Source organism: Protopterus annectens, chromosome 2.part2, assembly GCF_019279795.1.
Source record: "Protopterus annectens isolate FY-2018-M chromosome 2.part2, PAN1.0, whole genome shotgun sequence".
Lineage (NCBI taxonomy): Eukaryota > Metazoa > Chordata > Ceratodontiformes > Protopteridae > Protopterus > Protopterus annectens.
The window spans coordinates 103,242,930-103,261,857 of NC_056730.1; the positions used below are offsets into that span (position 1 = coordinate 103,242,930).

Sequence of the window (18,928 nt, forward strand, 5' to 3'; positions counted from 1 at the left end):
GCAGCAGCTAATCCAGAACTTTCCCAAAGAGTTAAAGACATTATTCTTGAAGCACGCAGACCTTCAACAAGAAGGAACTATGCTGGAAAATGGAAAAGGTTTGTCATTTGGAGTACGGAAAGAGGAAAAGATGTGTCAAACATAGATATGCCTAACATTCTGGAGTATCTGGCCGAACTTCTTCATTCAGGCCTGTCCAACTCCTCCATCAAGATACATGCATCAGCTATTTCAGCAGAATACAGCTTTGATCCACCTGTTTTTTCGCACCCTTTGCTCAGGCAGTTCCTCAGAGGAATCAAGAATGTAAAACCTCCAAGGAAACCACCATTACCAGCTTGGGACTTAAACTTTGTGCTAGAAAAGTTGACACTATCACCCTTTGAACCAGCAGCAACAGCAGACCTACAACACCTGTCATGGAAAACTGCTTTCCTACTGGCAATTACTTCAGCAAGGAGGGTTTCAGAACTACAGGCCTTAATGGCAGTGCAACCCTTCCTAATCTTCCACCAAGATAGAGTGTCCATGAGGACTAATCCTACATTTATGCCCAAGGTGGTATCCAGAGTGTCTTTAAACCAGGCAATCCACCTACCTACCTTCTTTCCCAACCCACAAAACAGAGGGGAAAGAATACTGCATACCTTGGATGTACATAGACAGCTACGCTACTACTTGGACAGAACAAAAATAGCAGAAAGACTGACCAACTTTTGTAGCCTATGCAACAGGAAGGAAGGAAAAGCTATTTCCAAACAGACAATCTCCAAATGGATAGGAAATTGCATACGATTCTGTTACTCCTTCCATGGAAAACCAATTCCACAGAACATAAGACCTCATTCTACAAGGGCAACAGCCACTACCACAGCCTTCTTACGAGAGGTGGCAACCAAAGACATTATTGAGGCGGCTACTTGGACCTCCGTGCATACATTTGCCAAGCATTATAATTTGCCTCTATATTCCAGATCCCGAGCAGGGTTTGCCACTGCTGTACTGCAAGGGATCCTAAACACACCATAATCTACTTTCATCCTCCTCCCCTAGTTGGCTATGGTATTCTACCCAGTTGTTATGACTGCAGATGCATCCATGAAGGACATAGTACAGTTTTGTACCTACCATAAATGTAGATGTCCGAACTGGATAGCATCTGCAGTCAGGATTACCCTCCCTCCTTCCCCTCTGTGGTACTCCTAGGGTGTTTACCCTCCTAATAGCTAGCTGGTGGGGGGGAGTCTTTTATGGTGTATTTGTTTGTATATATGTACATACATGCTTATTGTTGTGTTTACCTCTATCTTTTTGGAAACATTGGCATCTATCCAAATTTTAGCCTTCAAGAGGGCTACTGGCATCTGGGGCAAGAAACACTGAGGAAAATGGCGTCGGCTGATGCTTTTATACCCGAAGACCAACAGAGATGACGTCGGGTGAAGTGCGACATCAGCCGAAGCCGGACCCGGACTTTGGAATCCAGCCGACTGAAGGGCTGCCTGACGACAGGACAACTCAGTTGTTATGACTGCAGATGCTATCCAGTTCGGACATCTACATTTATGGTAGGTACAAAACTGTACTTTCCCCAGCACAGACCTTTGGCTATTCCACCTGTTATGGATGTTTTGGATGATGTTTTCTCTGACTCCAGTGCTAACCCTGACTCTCTTCCTCCTGCTCCTGTCAAGCCGGACAGATATTATAGGGTCCCTGACACTCACAAGCACCTTTTTAAGGCACACTCTGTGGATCTAGAAACTGTTTCACAGGGCCCCAAGGGGGTGGCTACCTCCTCTGCCAAAAACCCTCTGCCGGCAGACAGAGAAGCAAGGTCCCTGGAGAGATGGGGTAAAAAAGTATATACCTCTACTGCCCTAGCTATGAGGTCACTTAACTGCCTTTTCCACATGTTCCAGTACCAAGATTTTCTCCTGGATGATTTACAGAAAAAGTTAGCCTCTCCTGAGCCTATTGATAAAAAGGCATTGCAGGATCATATACATAACACTCAGTAGGTTAATAACCATTTTCTTCAGTGTGGTTATGATGCATTGGAAGCTTCATGTAGGGCAGCTATGACTGGGGCTGTGATACGTAGACATGCTTGGTTAAAGGATCAGTCTTTGCCTGACCATGTTAAAGTAAAGTTACTTGATGCACCTTTGGAAAAACAGAAGCTGTTCGGTGCTAATGCACAGGATGTACTGAAATCCATACAGGAAAAAGCAAAGTCAGTACAGACAGTCAAGGATTTCCTTCATGTTCAGCCACCCAGATTCAGCAGAAACTGGCCCTCTAAGAATTGGTCCTTCCCCGGCTCAGACAAGTTTCAAAGGGGAAAAAGCAGGCGTGGCCGAGGTAGAGGGCAATACAGAGGATCTTACAGGGGCCGCCAATGGCAACCTCCAAATCAGAGAAGTGGCGCAGACAGTTCAGCTGCACCACAAGGACAATCACAATGACTTGACTTTCGTACCGCCTACAAAGGTTCAAAGAGAAGCACCTTTGGGCGGAAAATTATCCTTATTCTCTCAAAACTGGCATATCTTAACCAAGGACAACTGGATTTTGGATTTGATAGACAGAGGTTACAGATTCCACTTCCACACATTACCAATAAGACAAGGCATGCCAAACCTGCCACATCATCAAAGGGCAGAGGCGCTCACTCAAGTTTCCAAGCTGTTAAGTATAAAAGCAATAGAAAGGGTTCCTCCTCAGGAGCAAGGCCAGGGATTTTATTCAAGGCTGTTCCTTGTTCCAAGAAAAGAAAACAAATGGAGACCCATACTGGACTTTCAACTCTAAACACTTTTCTCATGGTGCCAAAGTTCAAAATGCTGACATTGCAGCAACTCCTTCCCATGCTGGGCAAGGGGTCTTGGCTGGTCACTCTGGACCTCAAGGAGGCATACCTGCATGTCCCAATCAGACAAAGCTGCAGAAGATACCTCAGATTTCTTGCAGGGACAGAGCATTATCAATTCTCAGCATTGCCGTTTGGCTTATCTACTGCACCCAGAGTGTTCACGAAATGCCTGGCATCAGTAGTGGCACACTGCAGACTGCAGGGGATTCAAATATACCCCTACCTGGACGACTGCCTCATACAAGCAGACAACAAACAAGCCTTAAAAGAAAATTTGGACTATGTCATGCATCTACTGCAGGCCTTGGGATACACAGTCAACTTTCAAAAGTCAAAACTACTGCCATCCCAACAGATTATTTTCCTAGGAGCCAAACTGGACACAGAAAACCAAATGGCCTACCTCACAGAGGAAAAGCAGCAGCATTTACCAGAGTACTTCAAAGGCCTGGCAAAACTCTCCCAGCTGACTGCAAGAAAAATCCTGCAGGCCCTGGGGTTCATGGCATCTTGCATCCTTCTGATACCTTTGGCAAGACTTCATATGAGAAAGCTGCAATGGTATTTAAAAAACTTATGGTCTCAACACAACCAAAGCCTAGAGGACATAATCCCACTTATTCCATGTCTGCAAAAGGAATTCCTATGGTGGGCTCAAGCCAGTCAGCAAAACAAAGGCATGTCTTTCAACAGACCTCAAGCAGGCCAAATGATTACAACAGACGCCTCAGACCATGGATGGGGGGCGCACATGGAGGGCAGATGCATTCAAGGTTTTTGGACACCAAAGGAAAGGCATCTGCACATAAACCAAAAGGAGATGTTGGCAGTGATACATGCAATCGAAACTTTCGAAAAATCACTACAACAAGGGCATTTGCTAATAAGGACAGACAACACCACTGTCATGTGGTACATAAACAAGCAGGGGGCACACATTCTTATCCCCTCTGCAGACTAACAATGCTTCTCTGGGAAAAATCTCTGAGCCTGAAGATACATTTACAATCCCAGTTTGTACCAGGCAAGGACAATGTACTGGCGGACCAGCTGAGCAGAAATTTTATGGATCCACACGAATGGATGCTGCACCCTCACATTTTCTCTCAACTGACGAAGACATGGGGAAGACCGGACGTAGATCTCTTTGCTTCCCACTTAAATCATCACCTGAAAAGTTCTGCACAAGGACTCACCATCCTCTAGCCTGGAAAACGGATGCTCTCTCCTTCAGCTGGAATTCTCTGAAAATGTATGCATTCCCTCCTCTGCCTCTGCTGACCAAGGTGATACTGAAGATCAAAGCAGAACAACCAACAGGCATCTTAATAGCTCCGGACTGGCCAAGGCAACACTGGTACCCATTGCTATTGACCATAACTCGGACCAAACCATGGCCTCTGACCCTATGGCCCCTGCTCTTAACACAACACAATTACAGGACTGTACATCAAGACCTGAAAACATTACACCTGACAGCCTGAGGCTACCATGATTTCTCCTCCTAGCTCTCTTTCCAAATCAGTTCAAGAGATCTTGCTGGAAGCACGCAGACCTTCCACCAGAAAAACCTATTCGGCCAAGTGGAAGAGATTCAGCATCTGGAATGCCAACAGGGGTCAGGACACAACATTACCGAGTATACCTCAGATATTAGAATACTTGGCAGAACTATTTCATACTGGGCTCTCATACTCTTCAATAAAGATTCATGCCTCAGCAATCTCAGCAAGATACAACTGTGACCCTCCAGTGTTTTCACATCCTTTGCTACGACAGTTTCTAAGAGGAATAAAGAATATCAAACCTCCCAGAAGACAGCCAGTACCTGCATGGGACCTCAATTATGTGTTGGAAAAATTAACTCTTCCTCCATTTGAACCAGCAGCAACTTCAGAAATTCAATTTCTTTCATGGAAGACGGTCTTTTTATTGGCAGTCACATCTGCAAGAAGAGTTTCGGAGATTCAGGCACTCATGGCAGTGCCTCCCTTCATCATTTTTCACCAAGACAGAGTTTCTCTAAGAACAAATCCTACATTCATGCCAAAAGTTATTTCCAAGGTGTCTCTAAATCAAGCTATTCACCTGCCTACATTCTTCCCCAATCCTCAAAACAAGGGGGAAAAACTACTGCATACTTTGGACATACACAGACAACTACGCTACTACTTGGACAGAACTAAGGCCACCAGAAAGTCTGACCAACTGTTTGTATCCTATGCTGCTGGAATACAAGGAAAAGCAATCTCCAAACAAACAGTTTCAAAATGGATCGGACATTGCATCAGATTCTGCTATTCATTCCATGGAAAAGGTGTGCCTGCCAATATTAGGCCACATTCCACCAGAGCTTTAGCCACTTCCACAGCTTTCCTAAGAGGAGTGGCAACAAAGGACATTCTAGAGGCTGCTACATGGAGCTCCGTGCATACATTTACCAAACACTACAACCTGCCTTTATACTCCAGATCCCGAGCAGGCTTTGCTTCGGCAGTCCTGCAGGGGATTTTAGCTACACCATCCTTACCATAGATCCATCCACCCCCAGCTTGGCTATGGTATTCAACCCATATGTTATGACTGCAGTTGCATTCTTGAAGGACATAGTACAGTTTTGTACCTACCATAAGTGTAGATGTCCGATAGATATGCAACTGCAGTCGGATTTTCCCACCCTCCTACCCCTCTGTGTCCTTCTTTTTTGGGTCCCTACCCCTTATCCCACTAGCTGGGAGGTATTTCCTATGGTGTATCTTTTTATTACTGTTGTGCATGTTTGGATTATTTTTATCCATTTACCAAAATTAGCCTTCCTAGGAGGGCACCTGGCATCTGGGGCAAGAAACACTGAAGAAGATGGCGTCGGCCGATGCCTTTATACTCCAGCCATTGTGACGTCGGAGAGGAGGCGACACCAGCCGACACCGGACCCAGACTTTGGAATTCGGCCGACCGAGGGCTGCCTGAGGCAGGACAACCCATATGTTATGACTGCAGTTGCATATCTATCGGACATCTACATTTATGGTAGGTACAAAACTGTACTGTCTCAACACAGCCACAGTTTGGAAACAATAATACCACTGATTCCATGTCTTCAGAAGGAATTTCTGTGGTGGGCTCAAGCATGCCAAAGAAACACAGGTCTCCCATTCTGCAAGCCTCAAGCAAATCAAGTCATCACAACAGACGCCTTGGACTACGCCTGGGGGGCGCACATGACAGATCGGTGCATTCAGGGCATATGGTCCCAAAGAGAAAAGCAACTACACATCAATCAAAAGGAAATGTTAGCAGTAATAAATGCTATTATAGCTTTCAAAGACCTATTGCATTGAGGCAAGCTATTGATAAGGACAGACAACACCACACTGATGTGGTACATAAACAAAGAGGGAGGAACCCATTCATACCCCCTATGCAGGCTAGGCATGTCTCTTTGGAACATGGCTCTGGAATTACAAATCGAACTTCAAGCACAGTACCTGCCAGGCAAGGAAAACACACTGGCAGACAACCTAAGCAGAAATATGACAGACCCACACGAATGGAAGTTGCATCCTCAAGTTTTTGCAAAGATAATTTAAGCATGGGGAAGGCCAGACATAGATCTCTTTGCCTCCCACAGAAATCACCAATTGGCAAAATTCTGCTGAAGGACCTTTCATCCACAGGCCTGGAAAGTGGACGCACTCTCTTTCAGTTGGACAACAATGACAGTTTATGCCTTTCCACCTCTTCCTCTGCTGCCCAAAGTTCTATTAAAAACCAGAGCAGACAGACCAAAGATGATTGTCATTGCTCCAGACTGGCCAAGACAACACTGGTACCCACTCCTGAGGAGCCTGACGCATTCCCCACCTTGGATCCTGCCTCTAATGCCTCTTCTACTGACTCAGCACAACTTCAAAACTCTTCACAGTCAGCTGAAAACACTCAATCTAGCCGCATGGAAGATTCCTTAAAATCACAACAGACCCTACTTTCCAAGGAGGTGCAGGACGTCATCTTGGAGGCCAGAAGACCTTCTACTAGAAAAGCCTACTCCGCAAAATGGAAACGTTTTTGTGCCTGGAATGAGAAAAAGGGCCAGAATCCTGTAATACTGAATTTACCTCAAATATTACAGTACCTAGCTGAGTTGCTAAGCAGTGGACTTTCATTCTCCTCCATCAAGATACATGCCTCAGCCATTTCTGCAGAATACAACACTGATCCGCCTTTATTCTCTCACCCCCTCTTAAGACAATTCCTCAGAGGGGCTAAGAATATAAAACCCCCAAGGAAACAACCAGTACCTGCTTGGGACCTCAATTTCATTCTAGAAAAACTGACCTTGCCGCCTTTTGAGCCAGCTGCTTCAAAAGAACTGCAATATTTGTCCTGGAAAACAGCCCTCCTGCTGGCTATCACCTCAGCTCGCAGGGTTTTGGAACTACAAGCCCTCATGGCTGTGCAGCCATCAGGACAGGGTTTCCTTATGGACCAATCCTTCCTTTATGCCAAAGGTAGTAACCAGGGTAGCCTTGAATCAGGCTATCCACTTACCTACCTTTTACCCTAATCCTCAAAACAAAGGGGAGAGACTACTACATTCCTTGGACATTCACAGGCAGCTACGTTATTATTTGGACAGAACAAAGCCTTTCAGAAAATCAGAGCAACTCTTTGTGTCCTATGCTACAGGAGCTCAAGGGAAGCCTATTTCCAAACAGACAATCTCAAAATGGATAGCCCACTGCATACGCTTTTGTTACTCTTTTCATGGTAAAACTGTACCTGCAGGAAATGGGTCTCACTCCACAAGGGCCACAGCTACCTCTTCAGCTTTCGTCAGGGGGGTTCCTTCCAAAGATATTTTGGAAGCTGCCACTTGGAGTTCAGTACATACTTTCTGCAAGCACTATCACCTACCATTATACTCCAAATCTAGTGCAGGCTTTGCCACTGCAGTCTTGCAGGGCATCCTAGCTCCTCCGAGCTCCACCTAGTGCCTACCACCCCTTTTTTAGCTTTGGGATTCTACCCATCTGTTATGACTGCAGCTGTATGCACGATGAACATAATACAGATTTGTACCTACCATAAATGTAGATGTTCGAGTGCTAATACAGCTGTAGTCCAGGTTTCCCTCCCTCCTTCCCCTCTTGGGACAGGCCTAATGGCTAACACCTCCTCATACAACCTGATTGGGGTATTCTTTTATGGTGTATTTGCTTGCAACTACTGTTTTTTGATTATATTGCATTTCATTATTACATAAATTTATGTATTGCCTTCCTTCTGGGGGCACCTGACATCTGGGGCAAAAAAAACTGAAGAAAATGGCGTCTGCTGGTTCTTTTATACCCCTGTCGCACTGACGTCAGGGAGGAGGCGAAGACAACCGACACCGGACCTGGACTTTGGAATTCGGCTGACTGAGGACCCGCCTGACGGCAGGAAAACCCATCTGCTATGACTGCAGCTGTATTAGCACTCGAACATCTACATTTATGGTAGGTACAAAACTATACTTTCTTTTTGGTGTTAAAGCAGAAGAAGTTTTAAAGAAAATGGAAGATAAGGCGAAATCAATGCAGACAGTTAAAGATTTCCTACAAGTACAATGCCCTCGCTTCAGCAGAAACTGGCCAACAACAAATTGGTCCTTTCCAGCCACTGACAGGCCTCAGAGGGGTAAATACAGGCGCCCAAGGGGCAGAGGACAACCACAAGCTCAGTATAAGCCTCGCCAATGGGGCATTCCAACCCAGAAGGGAGGAGAAGACAGATCTCAACCCACCAGAAGGCAAACTCAATGACTTGCACCTCAGCTGGCCAAACAAAGCTCTTTTGCCAGCCCCCTTGGGGGGGAAACTAGCACTATTTGCAGTCAACTGGCACATGGTCACAAAGGACAAATGGGTCATAGACATAATTTTACGAGGATACAGATTCCACTTTCACACCTTGCCAATAAAAGGAGGACTGCCAAACCTGCCACAAAATCAAAGGGCAGAGGCTCAAAAACAAATTACAGCTCTCATGGCCATGAGAGCCATTCAAAGGGTACCAACTCAAGAGCAAGGCCAAGGATTTTACTCAAGACTCTTCCTAGTACCCAGAAAAGAAAATGCTTGGAGACCAATTCTGGACCTTTCAATTCTAAACACTTACTTATAAGTTCCCAAATTCAAGATGCTAACACTACAGCAGCTACTTCCCATGTTGGGCAAGGAAGCATGGCTGGTAACGTTGGACCTCAAGGAGGCATACCTGCATGTCCCTATCAGACAAAGTTGCAGAAGATACCTCCGTTTCATTGCAGGTTCAACCCATTATCAATTCTCTGCACTGCCCTTTGGCTTATCTACTGCGCCCAGAGTATTCACAAAATGCCTGGCACCAGTAATTGCATACTGCAGGCAAAGAGGAATTCAAATATATCCATATCTGGACGACTGCCTCATCCAAGCAGAAAGAAAAGACTTTCTCGTACAACATCTGGCTTTTGTGAAGCATCTACTAAATTGTCTGGGGTACACAGTAAACAAAAAGAAGTCAAAACTAGTACCCTCACAAAAAATGACATTCCTGGGTGCCAGCTTGGACACAACGGCCCAGAAGGCTTATCTTACACCAGACAAGCAATTACATCTGACTCAATATTTCAAGACAATGGCAACAAAGACCCAATTAACTGCAAGAAAAATTCTGCAGGCTTTGGGCTTCATGGCATCTTGCATTCTGATAATACCATTTGCAAAACTGCATATGAGGAAATTACAGTGGTACCTAAAAAGCGTATGGTCTCAACACATCCACAGCTTGGACACAGTGATATCTCTTATTCCCTGCCTTCAACAGGAATTTCTGTGGTGGGCACAGGCATGTCACCTCAACATGGGTCAGCTTTTCACCTTGCCTCCACCCAGGCAAACTATCACAACAGATGCTTCAGACTATGCCTGGGGGCACACATGGCAGGGCAATGCATTCAAGGCCTATGGACTGCAGAACAAAGAAAACTGCACATAAACCAAAAAGAGATGTTAGCTGTACAGAAAGCTCTGACAGCCTTCAAGGATCTACTACAGCCAGGACAACTTGCAATAAAGACGGGCAACACCACAGTAATGTGGTACATAAACAAACAAGGGGGCACACATTCCTACCCTCTTTGCAGGCAAGCAATAATCTTATGGAACACAGCTCTGGCCTACCAAGTCCAGTTACAAGCTCAATTCCTGCCAGGACAGAAAAACACATTGGCAGACGACCTAAGCAGAAACATCAAAGATCCCCATGAGTGGAAGCTAGACCCACAAATATTTACAATGATAACTCAAAGATGGGGTCTACCAAATATAGACCTGTTTGCCAGTCCTCAAAACTACCTGCTGACAAAATTTTGTACAAGGACATTCCACCATCAAGCTTGGAAAGTGGACGCTCTCTCTTTCAGTTGGAAAAACCTGACAGTATTTGCCTTTCCTCCATTACCTCTTCTCACAGTGGTCCTTTTGAAGGTCAAAAAGGAGAAACCTGGAATGATTCTCATAGCCCCAGACTGGCCACGCCAGCACTGGTACCCGCTATTGAAGAATATGGCTCACAGCCCACCATGGATATTGCCTCAAATACCTCATTTGCTCACGCAGCAAGACAAGCAGATTCTACACAGCCAGATCAAAACCTTAAACCTGGCTACCTGGCAAATCAATTAAGCATCCCACTAGCCCCTCTTTCACAAGCAGTACTGGATGTTATTCTAGAGGCCAGGAGGCCAAGCACCAGGAAGGCTTACTCGGACAAATGGAAAAGGTTTTGTGCTTGGAACCAAGCTAAAGGTCAAGACACAACTCAGCCTCATATGCCTCACATTCTGCAGTATTTAGCTGAGATGTTGCATAAAGGACTTTCCTTCTCCTCTATTAAAAATCCATGCTTCAGCTATTTCAGCTCACTACGACACAAATCCACCTTTATTTTCAAATCCTCTTCTAAGGCAGTTCCTCAGAGGGGCAAAAAACATTAGACCACCTAGAAGAGCCCCTACACTAACATGGGACCTCAACTTTGTTCTGGAAAATCTAACGCTACCTCCCTTTGAACCAGCTTTTTCTGCAGACCTTCAGTTGCTATCTTGGAAGACTGCCTAGCTTCTGGCAATAACTTCTGCTAGGAGAGTCTCAGAATTACAGGCACTTATGGCAGTAGAACCTTTCCTCATTTTTCATCAAGACAGTTTCTCTACGAACTAATCCTTCCTTCATGCCTAAGGTGGTTTCCAGTGTAGCTTTAAATCAAACCATCCACCTACCCACTTTCTTCCCCAATCCACAGAACAAAGGTGAGAGACTCCTGCTTTCCTTGGACATTCACAGGCAGCTTTGTTACTACTTGGATAAAACTAAGGCTTTCAGAAAAACTGACCAGCTCTTTGTTTACTATGCTACAGCTTCTCAAGGGAGGGCCATATCCAAGCAAGCCATTTCTAAATGGATAGGCCATTGCATACGATTCTGCTATACCCATCATGGGAAACCAGTTCCTCCTACCATTAGATCCCACTCTACCAGGGCAACAGCTACCTCTACAGCCTTTCTCAGGGGGGTTCCTACCAAGGAAATTTTAGAAGCTGCAACTTGGAGTTCTGTACACACCTTCACCAAACACTATCACTTGCCACTTTATTCTAAGTCCAGGGCAGGCTTCGCCACTGCAGTTCTGCAGGGCCTCATTGCCTCCACTAACCCTCTATGATGCCTCCACCCTACCTTAGCTTTGGGACTCAACCCAAGTGTGATGACTGCAGCAGGGTAACACGATGAACATAGTGCAGTTTTGTACCTACCATAAATGTAGATGTTCGAGTGTTCACCCTGCTGCAGTCCAGGTTACCCTCCCTCCTCCAACCCCTCTGATCTACTGGCTAAATCTTTGCTATGCCTTTCTGATGTATTTGCTTATAGCTGAAGGGATTTTGTGTTTGTACAGTGTTCACACCTTTTGGTACTAATTTGGATCACCTTTTTGGGGGCACCTGACATCTGGGGCAAGAAAAACTGAAGAAAATGGCGTTGGTTGCAATATATGTACCCCTGACGCACTGACGTCAGGGATGAGGTGACGGCAACCGATGTCGGACCAAGACTTTGGAAATCTGGCCGACTGCTGGACTGCCTGACGACAGGATTACCCAAGTGTGATGACTGCAGCAGGGTGAACACTCATCTACATTTATGGTAGGTACAAATCTGTACTTTACCCTCCCTCCAGCCCTCTGACTTCTTTTGGCTATACCTCTATTCTCCTTTAGTATGCCTAAAAGCTTTTTGGTGTATTTGCTTTATTTTTGGAGGTATAACCTTGTGTGTGTGTGTGTGTGTGTGTGTGTGTGTGTGTGTGTGTGTGTGTGTGTGTGTGTGTCTGTATATATATATATATATATATATATATATATATATATATATATATATATATATATATATATATAATTGCTTCCCATTAGGGGGGCAGCTGACATCTGAGGCAAGAAAAACTGATGTAATGGTGTCGGCTGCATGCTTTATACCCCTGATTACCTGACGTCACGGAAGATGAGACAGCAACCGACGCAGGACCCAGGACTTTGATAATCAGGCTGACTGAGTGCTACTGCAAGCAGATAACCCAAATGTGATGACTGCAACAGTGAATACACTCGGACATCTACATTTATGGTAAGTGTACACAACTGTACTTTTTGCAACACTAAAAGTAAGTTTGTACTGTATACATCCACAGTAGCAGTTTTAAATTGAGGACTACAAGCTGCTAATGAGCTTCATTCTGTAGTCCTGAGTTCCATTCCTACAGTGTCCTATTTGCTTGCTGTGTGACTTTTTTAAGACAGTGCTGCTGGGTCATATCTTTGTAGAGGGCCTTATAATCTGTGGTTTTAGCCAGTTAAGGAAAACAAAAGCCTGGATGTAGGGAGTTTCATAGGAAGTGCTGGACATTCCGTTTTTGTGGAATTATTCAAGTGAGTTTCCATTTTTGTGGAGTTGTGAAATTGGCTTTCAGTTTTAAAGGCAAGTATAATTTGGTGTTCTGTAATGTTGGAGGGAGCAGGATAAGCCCTATAATTACAGAAAATGAGATTTGCCCTGTCCACATTGGATTAGAAAATGCTAATCATCAGCATTGAAATTGGTATGCCACAAAAAGGGAAAAACAGAACTGCAAAAAAGTTTTCTAATGTCATGTTTATCGTTTTTTCACCTAGGTTTGCAGAACAAAAACCTGATTGCATACCATTTGATGCCAACAACTCTTGTACGATCGAAGCTGAACATTTTTCATTCTTTGTCAATACTGAACTGTGGGTTGAAGTTGAAAATGGCCTTGGAAAGAATGAATCGGATCATATTTTTTTGGATCCTGTTAATATTGGTAATGGATATCTTACTATACAGTATGAAGAATCCAAATTACTAAACAGAACAAAATCAGTGTTGTATAGTTATATTTGAAATTTCTTTATGATGTATGAAAATCTGAAATTTGTGATAGTCGTATAAGAAGTAGTGAAGCACAGAACTAGGAAGTTACGCTATGTTTTGAAACGCTTGTTTCTTTCTCTTTTTTTTCAAACACCCTTATTGAATTATAACTTGTGACATAGGCAAATTAACATTCATATAAAAGTAATTAAGCTATATTAACATAAGCATTTTACTTCACGTATTTTGTTATGGTGCTGCGGTAGTGTTGTCGCCTCACAGTAAGACGCTGTCCGGTTTGATTCTCAGCTAGAGCGTCTTCTACGTGGAGACATGTGTGAATGGGTGTACCTTCGTTGAAGGTTGTGCGTCAGGCCTGGCAAGCCGGTACGTAAAAATCAACTGCCAATCATTAACGGACCGGAGTTCTGCTGTGGTGACCCCTAACCGGGAAAAGCCGAAAGACACAATCAATCATATAACCTAGGCATTATTACATAAATGATTCAATCCCTGCCTTTTTAAAACAAAAAACATCTTAATTAAACCATCTCTTACTACATAGACAATCATACATTTATATAAATGAAAACAAACAAACCACACCAACATAATCCTAGTTGCAAGCATTTTACATCACAGTCCACACTGACACACTCCCAGTTGCAAACATTATACATCACTTATAATGTACCCAATCTTCCTCACTCGAACATTACTTAGCTCATTTAAGTCCTTGTAAGACATCATTCTTCACTTGTATGTATGGATGTTCGTGTTTCACTGTTGCAGTCCTAACAAAAATGGATTATCCGGTTCCCAGTAGCCCTCAGTCGGCCCGAATACCAGAGTCTTTGGTTTATGACGTCTGCTGTAAACATGACGTCAGGTATAAAGGAGAGCAGCCGACAACATTTCCTCAGTCTTTCTTGCTGCGAGCCCGAAGCATTGCAGTTCGCACAAGTGCCGGTCTGCCGATTATCTTCTTTTTGTATTCCGACTGCTAAAGTAGAAAACATCCTCAGATAAGTACCCCATTGGGGACCCACTTTTCTTGCTTTAACGAATATCAGATAAATTTATTAACTGTCTTGCCTGTGGAAAACAGATTCCGCACTGTGATTTTCATTCTTACTGTATAACTTGTTTGGGCCTTGAGCACGACGTCCCAAATTGTGATCTCTGTGCTTCTTTCAACCCGCATACCATACGCCGTAGAGCTGAAATTTTGTATAAGCATTTCTGAGTCTGGCCTAAGTTCGTCGGTATGGCGTCCTCGGGTCTCCTGACTTCAGATGTACCTAAAAACCGCAAGGACAATGACCACGACAGGCTTCGGGTCAAATCAGCCGGCAGTGCTCCGGTTAAGTTGGTCGTCAGTGCAGCAGTTGTCAGTGAGGTGCTTTCTCCGCCCCTGCAGCCCATGGATGTTCAGCCGCAGGCCTCTGCCAAGACCATTTTTGAGTCCTCCATGCCTCAGGCTTCCACTTCGTCTTCTGACCCTCCGCCAGTCGCTGCCTCCGATGGGTCCGGAACCGCTAAGCAGGCACTGGCATCTGAGGCCTATTTTCTTCATCATGAGACCAGAGCCAGACTGATGACCTTGGTTCAGACTTCTGCTGTTGCTAGGCCTCCCGAGTCCCTCCAGCTTTCTAGCAAACCTTCCAGCCATAAAACTACTCAAAAGCAGGTGCCGGCCTCCCCTCTTTTGCCTCAGTCTAAGGTGGTTAAAATGGCTAGTGATCTTTTGACCCTTATCCGGGGCTCTCAGCCTCCCCCTTCTAAGAGGTCTAGGGAATTGTCTCCTGATGTTTTGTCTGCCTCAGATTGAGGTTTCTAGCATCTCTTCTGATGAAGAGGGAAACTCAACTTTTTTCTGGATGTTCTTTGTGTTTCACTGTTGCAGTCATTACATTCGGGGTAATCTGCTGGCAGGTTGCCCTCAGTCGGCCTGATTAACAAAGACTTGGGTCCTGCGTCAGTTGCTGTCCCTTCTTCCATGATGTCAGGGGTATAAAACATGCAGCCGACGCCATTACATCAGTCTTTCTTGACGGGCGGTGCCCGAAGCAGAAGCAGTTCGCAAGTGCTGGTCGGCCGACTCCTGAAATTTTCATTTTCGAGTTTCAGAACCGAATTCTTCAACTAAAAAGCTAAGTACCCCGTTGGGGAAACTTTTTCTTGCTCCTTACCTATGTCAGTAAAAGTTAATAATTGCATTACTTGTGGGAAGCAAATACCTCAAGGATTTTCATTTGTACTGTATTCCTAGCCTAGGCCCAGACCACGACGTACCTTGCTGTCAGTTTTGTGCTTTATTTAATCGGCGCACTATCCGTTGTCGGTATATTTTTGCTTCTAAATATTTCAGTTCTCGGTTTAATTATTCAGAAATGGCGTTGGTTAGCCATCCAACTACTAGAATACTGAAAAAACGCAAAGAAAAAGACAGAAACAGGTCGTTGAGGTCCAAAACTGCCGACGATGCTTCTCCTAAGCCAGTCGCCAGTTCGCCAGTACTCAGTGTGGCGCTTTCGCTGCCCCTGTTACCCGCTACTTCTGAGTTGCAGACCTCTACTGAGACCCATTCGGATGCCGCGAGATGCTTCACCTATGGAACCCGCAGATGTCTCTCCCTTTGATGGGTCTGGAGCCGCTGTGCAGGTACCAGCTTCTGAGGGTGTATTCAGGCCTACAGACTTGCATATTAAACCGATTCCACTTTCAATATTAAGGCCTAAACCTCGATCTATGTCTAAAAAAACCGACAGCCAGGCCACATGTTCAGGCCCCTATGCCTAAAAAACAAATGATCAAAATGGCTGAAGATTTAATTACTCTAATCAGGGGTAGTCAACCCCCCCCCCTTCTAAGAGGCCTAAGACTGAACTTGACTGTGAATCTTCTGAACAGGACTCTGTTTCTTCTGACTCTTCTAATGACCTGGATTTGTCCATGCCTACTTATGAGGACTCTGATGCAGAGGATTACATCCCCTGTGCTTCTCCCCCTGATGATTTTTCTTTTGGGAAAACCTTACATACCCTAAGGGAGCATTTCCATTGGGAAAGTCAGGATTTCTCTGAATCCAAAAAGAGGCTTAGGGATTTCCTTCTTCTACTTTAGCATAGGCCTTTGACTGTACCTCCTGTATTAGACTTTGTTGATGATGTGTTTTCGGAATCCAGTATGGGCTCCTTATGTTCTTCGTGTTTCACTGTTGCAGTCATTACATTTGGGTAATCCTGCTGGCAGGTTGCCCTCAGCCGGCCTGAATTCCAAAGTCCTGGGTCCTACGTCGGCTGCTGTCGCCCCTTCCCTGACGTCAGGTCGTCAGGGGTATAAACGATGCAGCCTACGCCATTTTCTTTAGTCTTTCTTACCGTGCGGTGCCCGAAGCAGAAGCAATTCGCAAGTGCCGGTCGGCCGACTCCTGAGATTTTCGTGTTCGAGTTTCAGATCCAAAGTCTTCAATAAAGCTAAGTACCCTGTTGGGGAAACTTTTTTCTTGCTCCAGACCGATGTCAGAAAAAGTAAGTAATTGTATTTCTTGTGGAAAGCAAATACCTCATAAGGACTTTCATTCTTACTGTATTCCTTGCCTAGGCCCTGATCACAACGTTTCTGGTTGTCGGTTTTGTGCTAGATTTAACCAATGCACTATTAAGCGTCAATATGATTTTGCTTTAAACTATTTTGGACGCCGATTTAATTATCCAGAAATGTCGTCGGATAGCCATCCGACTACCGGAGTTCACAAAAAACACAAAGAAAAGGAGAGAGATAGACAACCGAGGCCCAAAACCGACGAAGAAGCTTCTCCTAAGCCAGTCGCCGGTTCTCAGTGAGGCGCTTTCGCAGCCCCTGACGCCCGCTACTTTAGAGTCGCAGGCCGCTACTGACTCCCATGTGGAGTCAGCCATGCCACTGGAAACTCAAGGTACTGGAGCCTCGGATACTATTCCTTCAGATGGGTCCGGAGCCGCTGAGCAGGCACCGGCTTCTGAGGGTGTATTCAGACCTTAAACATCTTTACATTAAACCGACATCAGCTTCAAAGGCAAAGACTAAAGCACCTTCCAAAGCAAAGAAACAGACTCGAGCCACGTGGACAGGCCTCTATGCCCAAAAAACAGATGCTCAAAATGGCCGAAGACTTGATTACCTTGATCGGGGGTTCCCATCCCCCTGTTGATGAGAGGCCTAGGCAAGAGACCGACTATGAATCTTCAGATCAGGTTTCTATTTCTTCTGATTCCTCTTCTGATCAGGAATATTCTCTTCCCCCCTATAAGGATTCTGATGCTGAAGAATCTATACCTTCAGCTTCTCCTCCAGAGGACTATTCTTTTGGGGAAACCTTGCATACCATGAGGGAGCATTTCTACTGGGAGAGCCAAGATTTTTCAGAATCTAAAAAGAGGCTCAGGGATTTCCTTTTTCTACCTTAACACAGGCCACTAGCCATTCCACCTGTATTAGACATTGTAGATTATGTGTTTTCGGAGTCTAGTCTTACCCCTGGCTCCTTACCTCCAGCTCCTGTTAAGCCTAACAGATATTACAGAGTTCCTGACTCTCATAAATTCCTTTTTAAAAACCCTGCTGCAGACCCAGAAACTATTTCACAGGGCCCCAAAGGAGTTAAGGCTTCCGCTGCAAAAAACCCTACCCCCTCTGACAGAGATTCTAGGGTATTGGATAGTTGGGGAAAAAATGTTTACACATCTGCTGCCTTGGCTATAAGGGCCTTAAACTGTCAGTTTCATATGCTCAAATATCAGCAACATGTCATGGCATTGCTTAAACAGAAAATGTTGTTAAACTCTGAATGTGCAGAAAACAAGAAAATGCAGAATTTATTGCATGCAGCTGAACAAGTTGGAAAGCATACTTTGCAATGTGGTTTTGATGTTTTGGAGGCTTCCTGCAGGACCGCAGTTACGGGTTCTGTAATTAGAAGGCATGCTTGGTTAAAGGAACAAAATCTGCCTAATCACGTCAAAGTTAAATTATTAGATGCACCTTTACAGCATGACACTTTGGTGTTAAGGCAGAAGAGGTGTTAAAGAAAATGGAGGACAAAGCTAAATCTATGCAAACTGTCAAAGATTTTTTACAAGCACAGCCACCTGGGTTTAGTAGACACTGGCCTACAAAGAATTGGTCCGTTCTGGTGTCAGACAGACCTCAAAGGGGCAGATCCAGACGCCCTAGAGGCATATCCCAGGCGCAAGGTTCGTACAGGTCAAAGCAGTGGGGTGCTTCTACCTCCAAAGGTGGAGAAGACAAATCACAACCTTACAGGAAACAGTCCCAATGACTTCCCCCCTGCCTGCACCAAGCACTTATCTCCTGGCAGCACCCTTAGGGGGAAAATTTGCACTTTTTTCTCAAAATTGGCACATTATAACCCAGGACAAGTAGGTTCTAAATATTGTGATGCAAGGCTACAAGTTCCATTTCCATACCTGCCAGAGGCAAACGGTTGTCCAGATCTGCCAAAAAATCAATGGGCAGAGGCACAAAAACAAGTCACATCCCTCATGGACATGGGGGCCATTCAGCAAGTACCAGAGCA

At 44.8% G+C, this 18,928-nt stretch overlaps 1 protein-coding gene across 1 annotated transcript in view; it reads left to right on the forward strand.

Annotated features, from left to right (window-relative positions):
* Positions 1-18,928, forward strand: part of LOC122795556 (interleukin-6 receptor subunit beta-like) — a 1,057,822-nt gene that overhangs the window by 222,891 nt on the left and 816,003 nt on the right. The window contains exon 4 of the mRNA XM_044063785.1: positions 13,131-13,297. Coding sequence (XP_043919720.1) covers positions 13,131-13,297 — 167 coding nt within the window. The remainder of the gene's footprint in view (positions 1-13,130; positions 13,298-18,928) is intronic.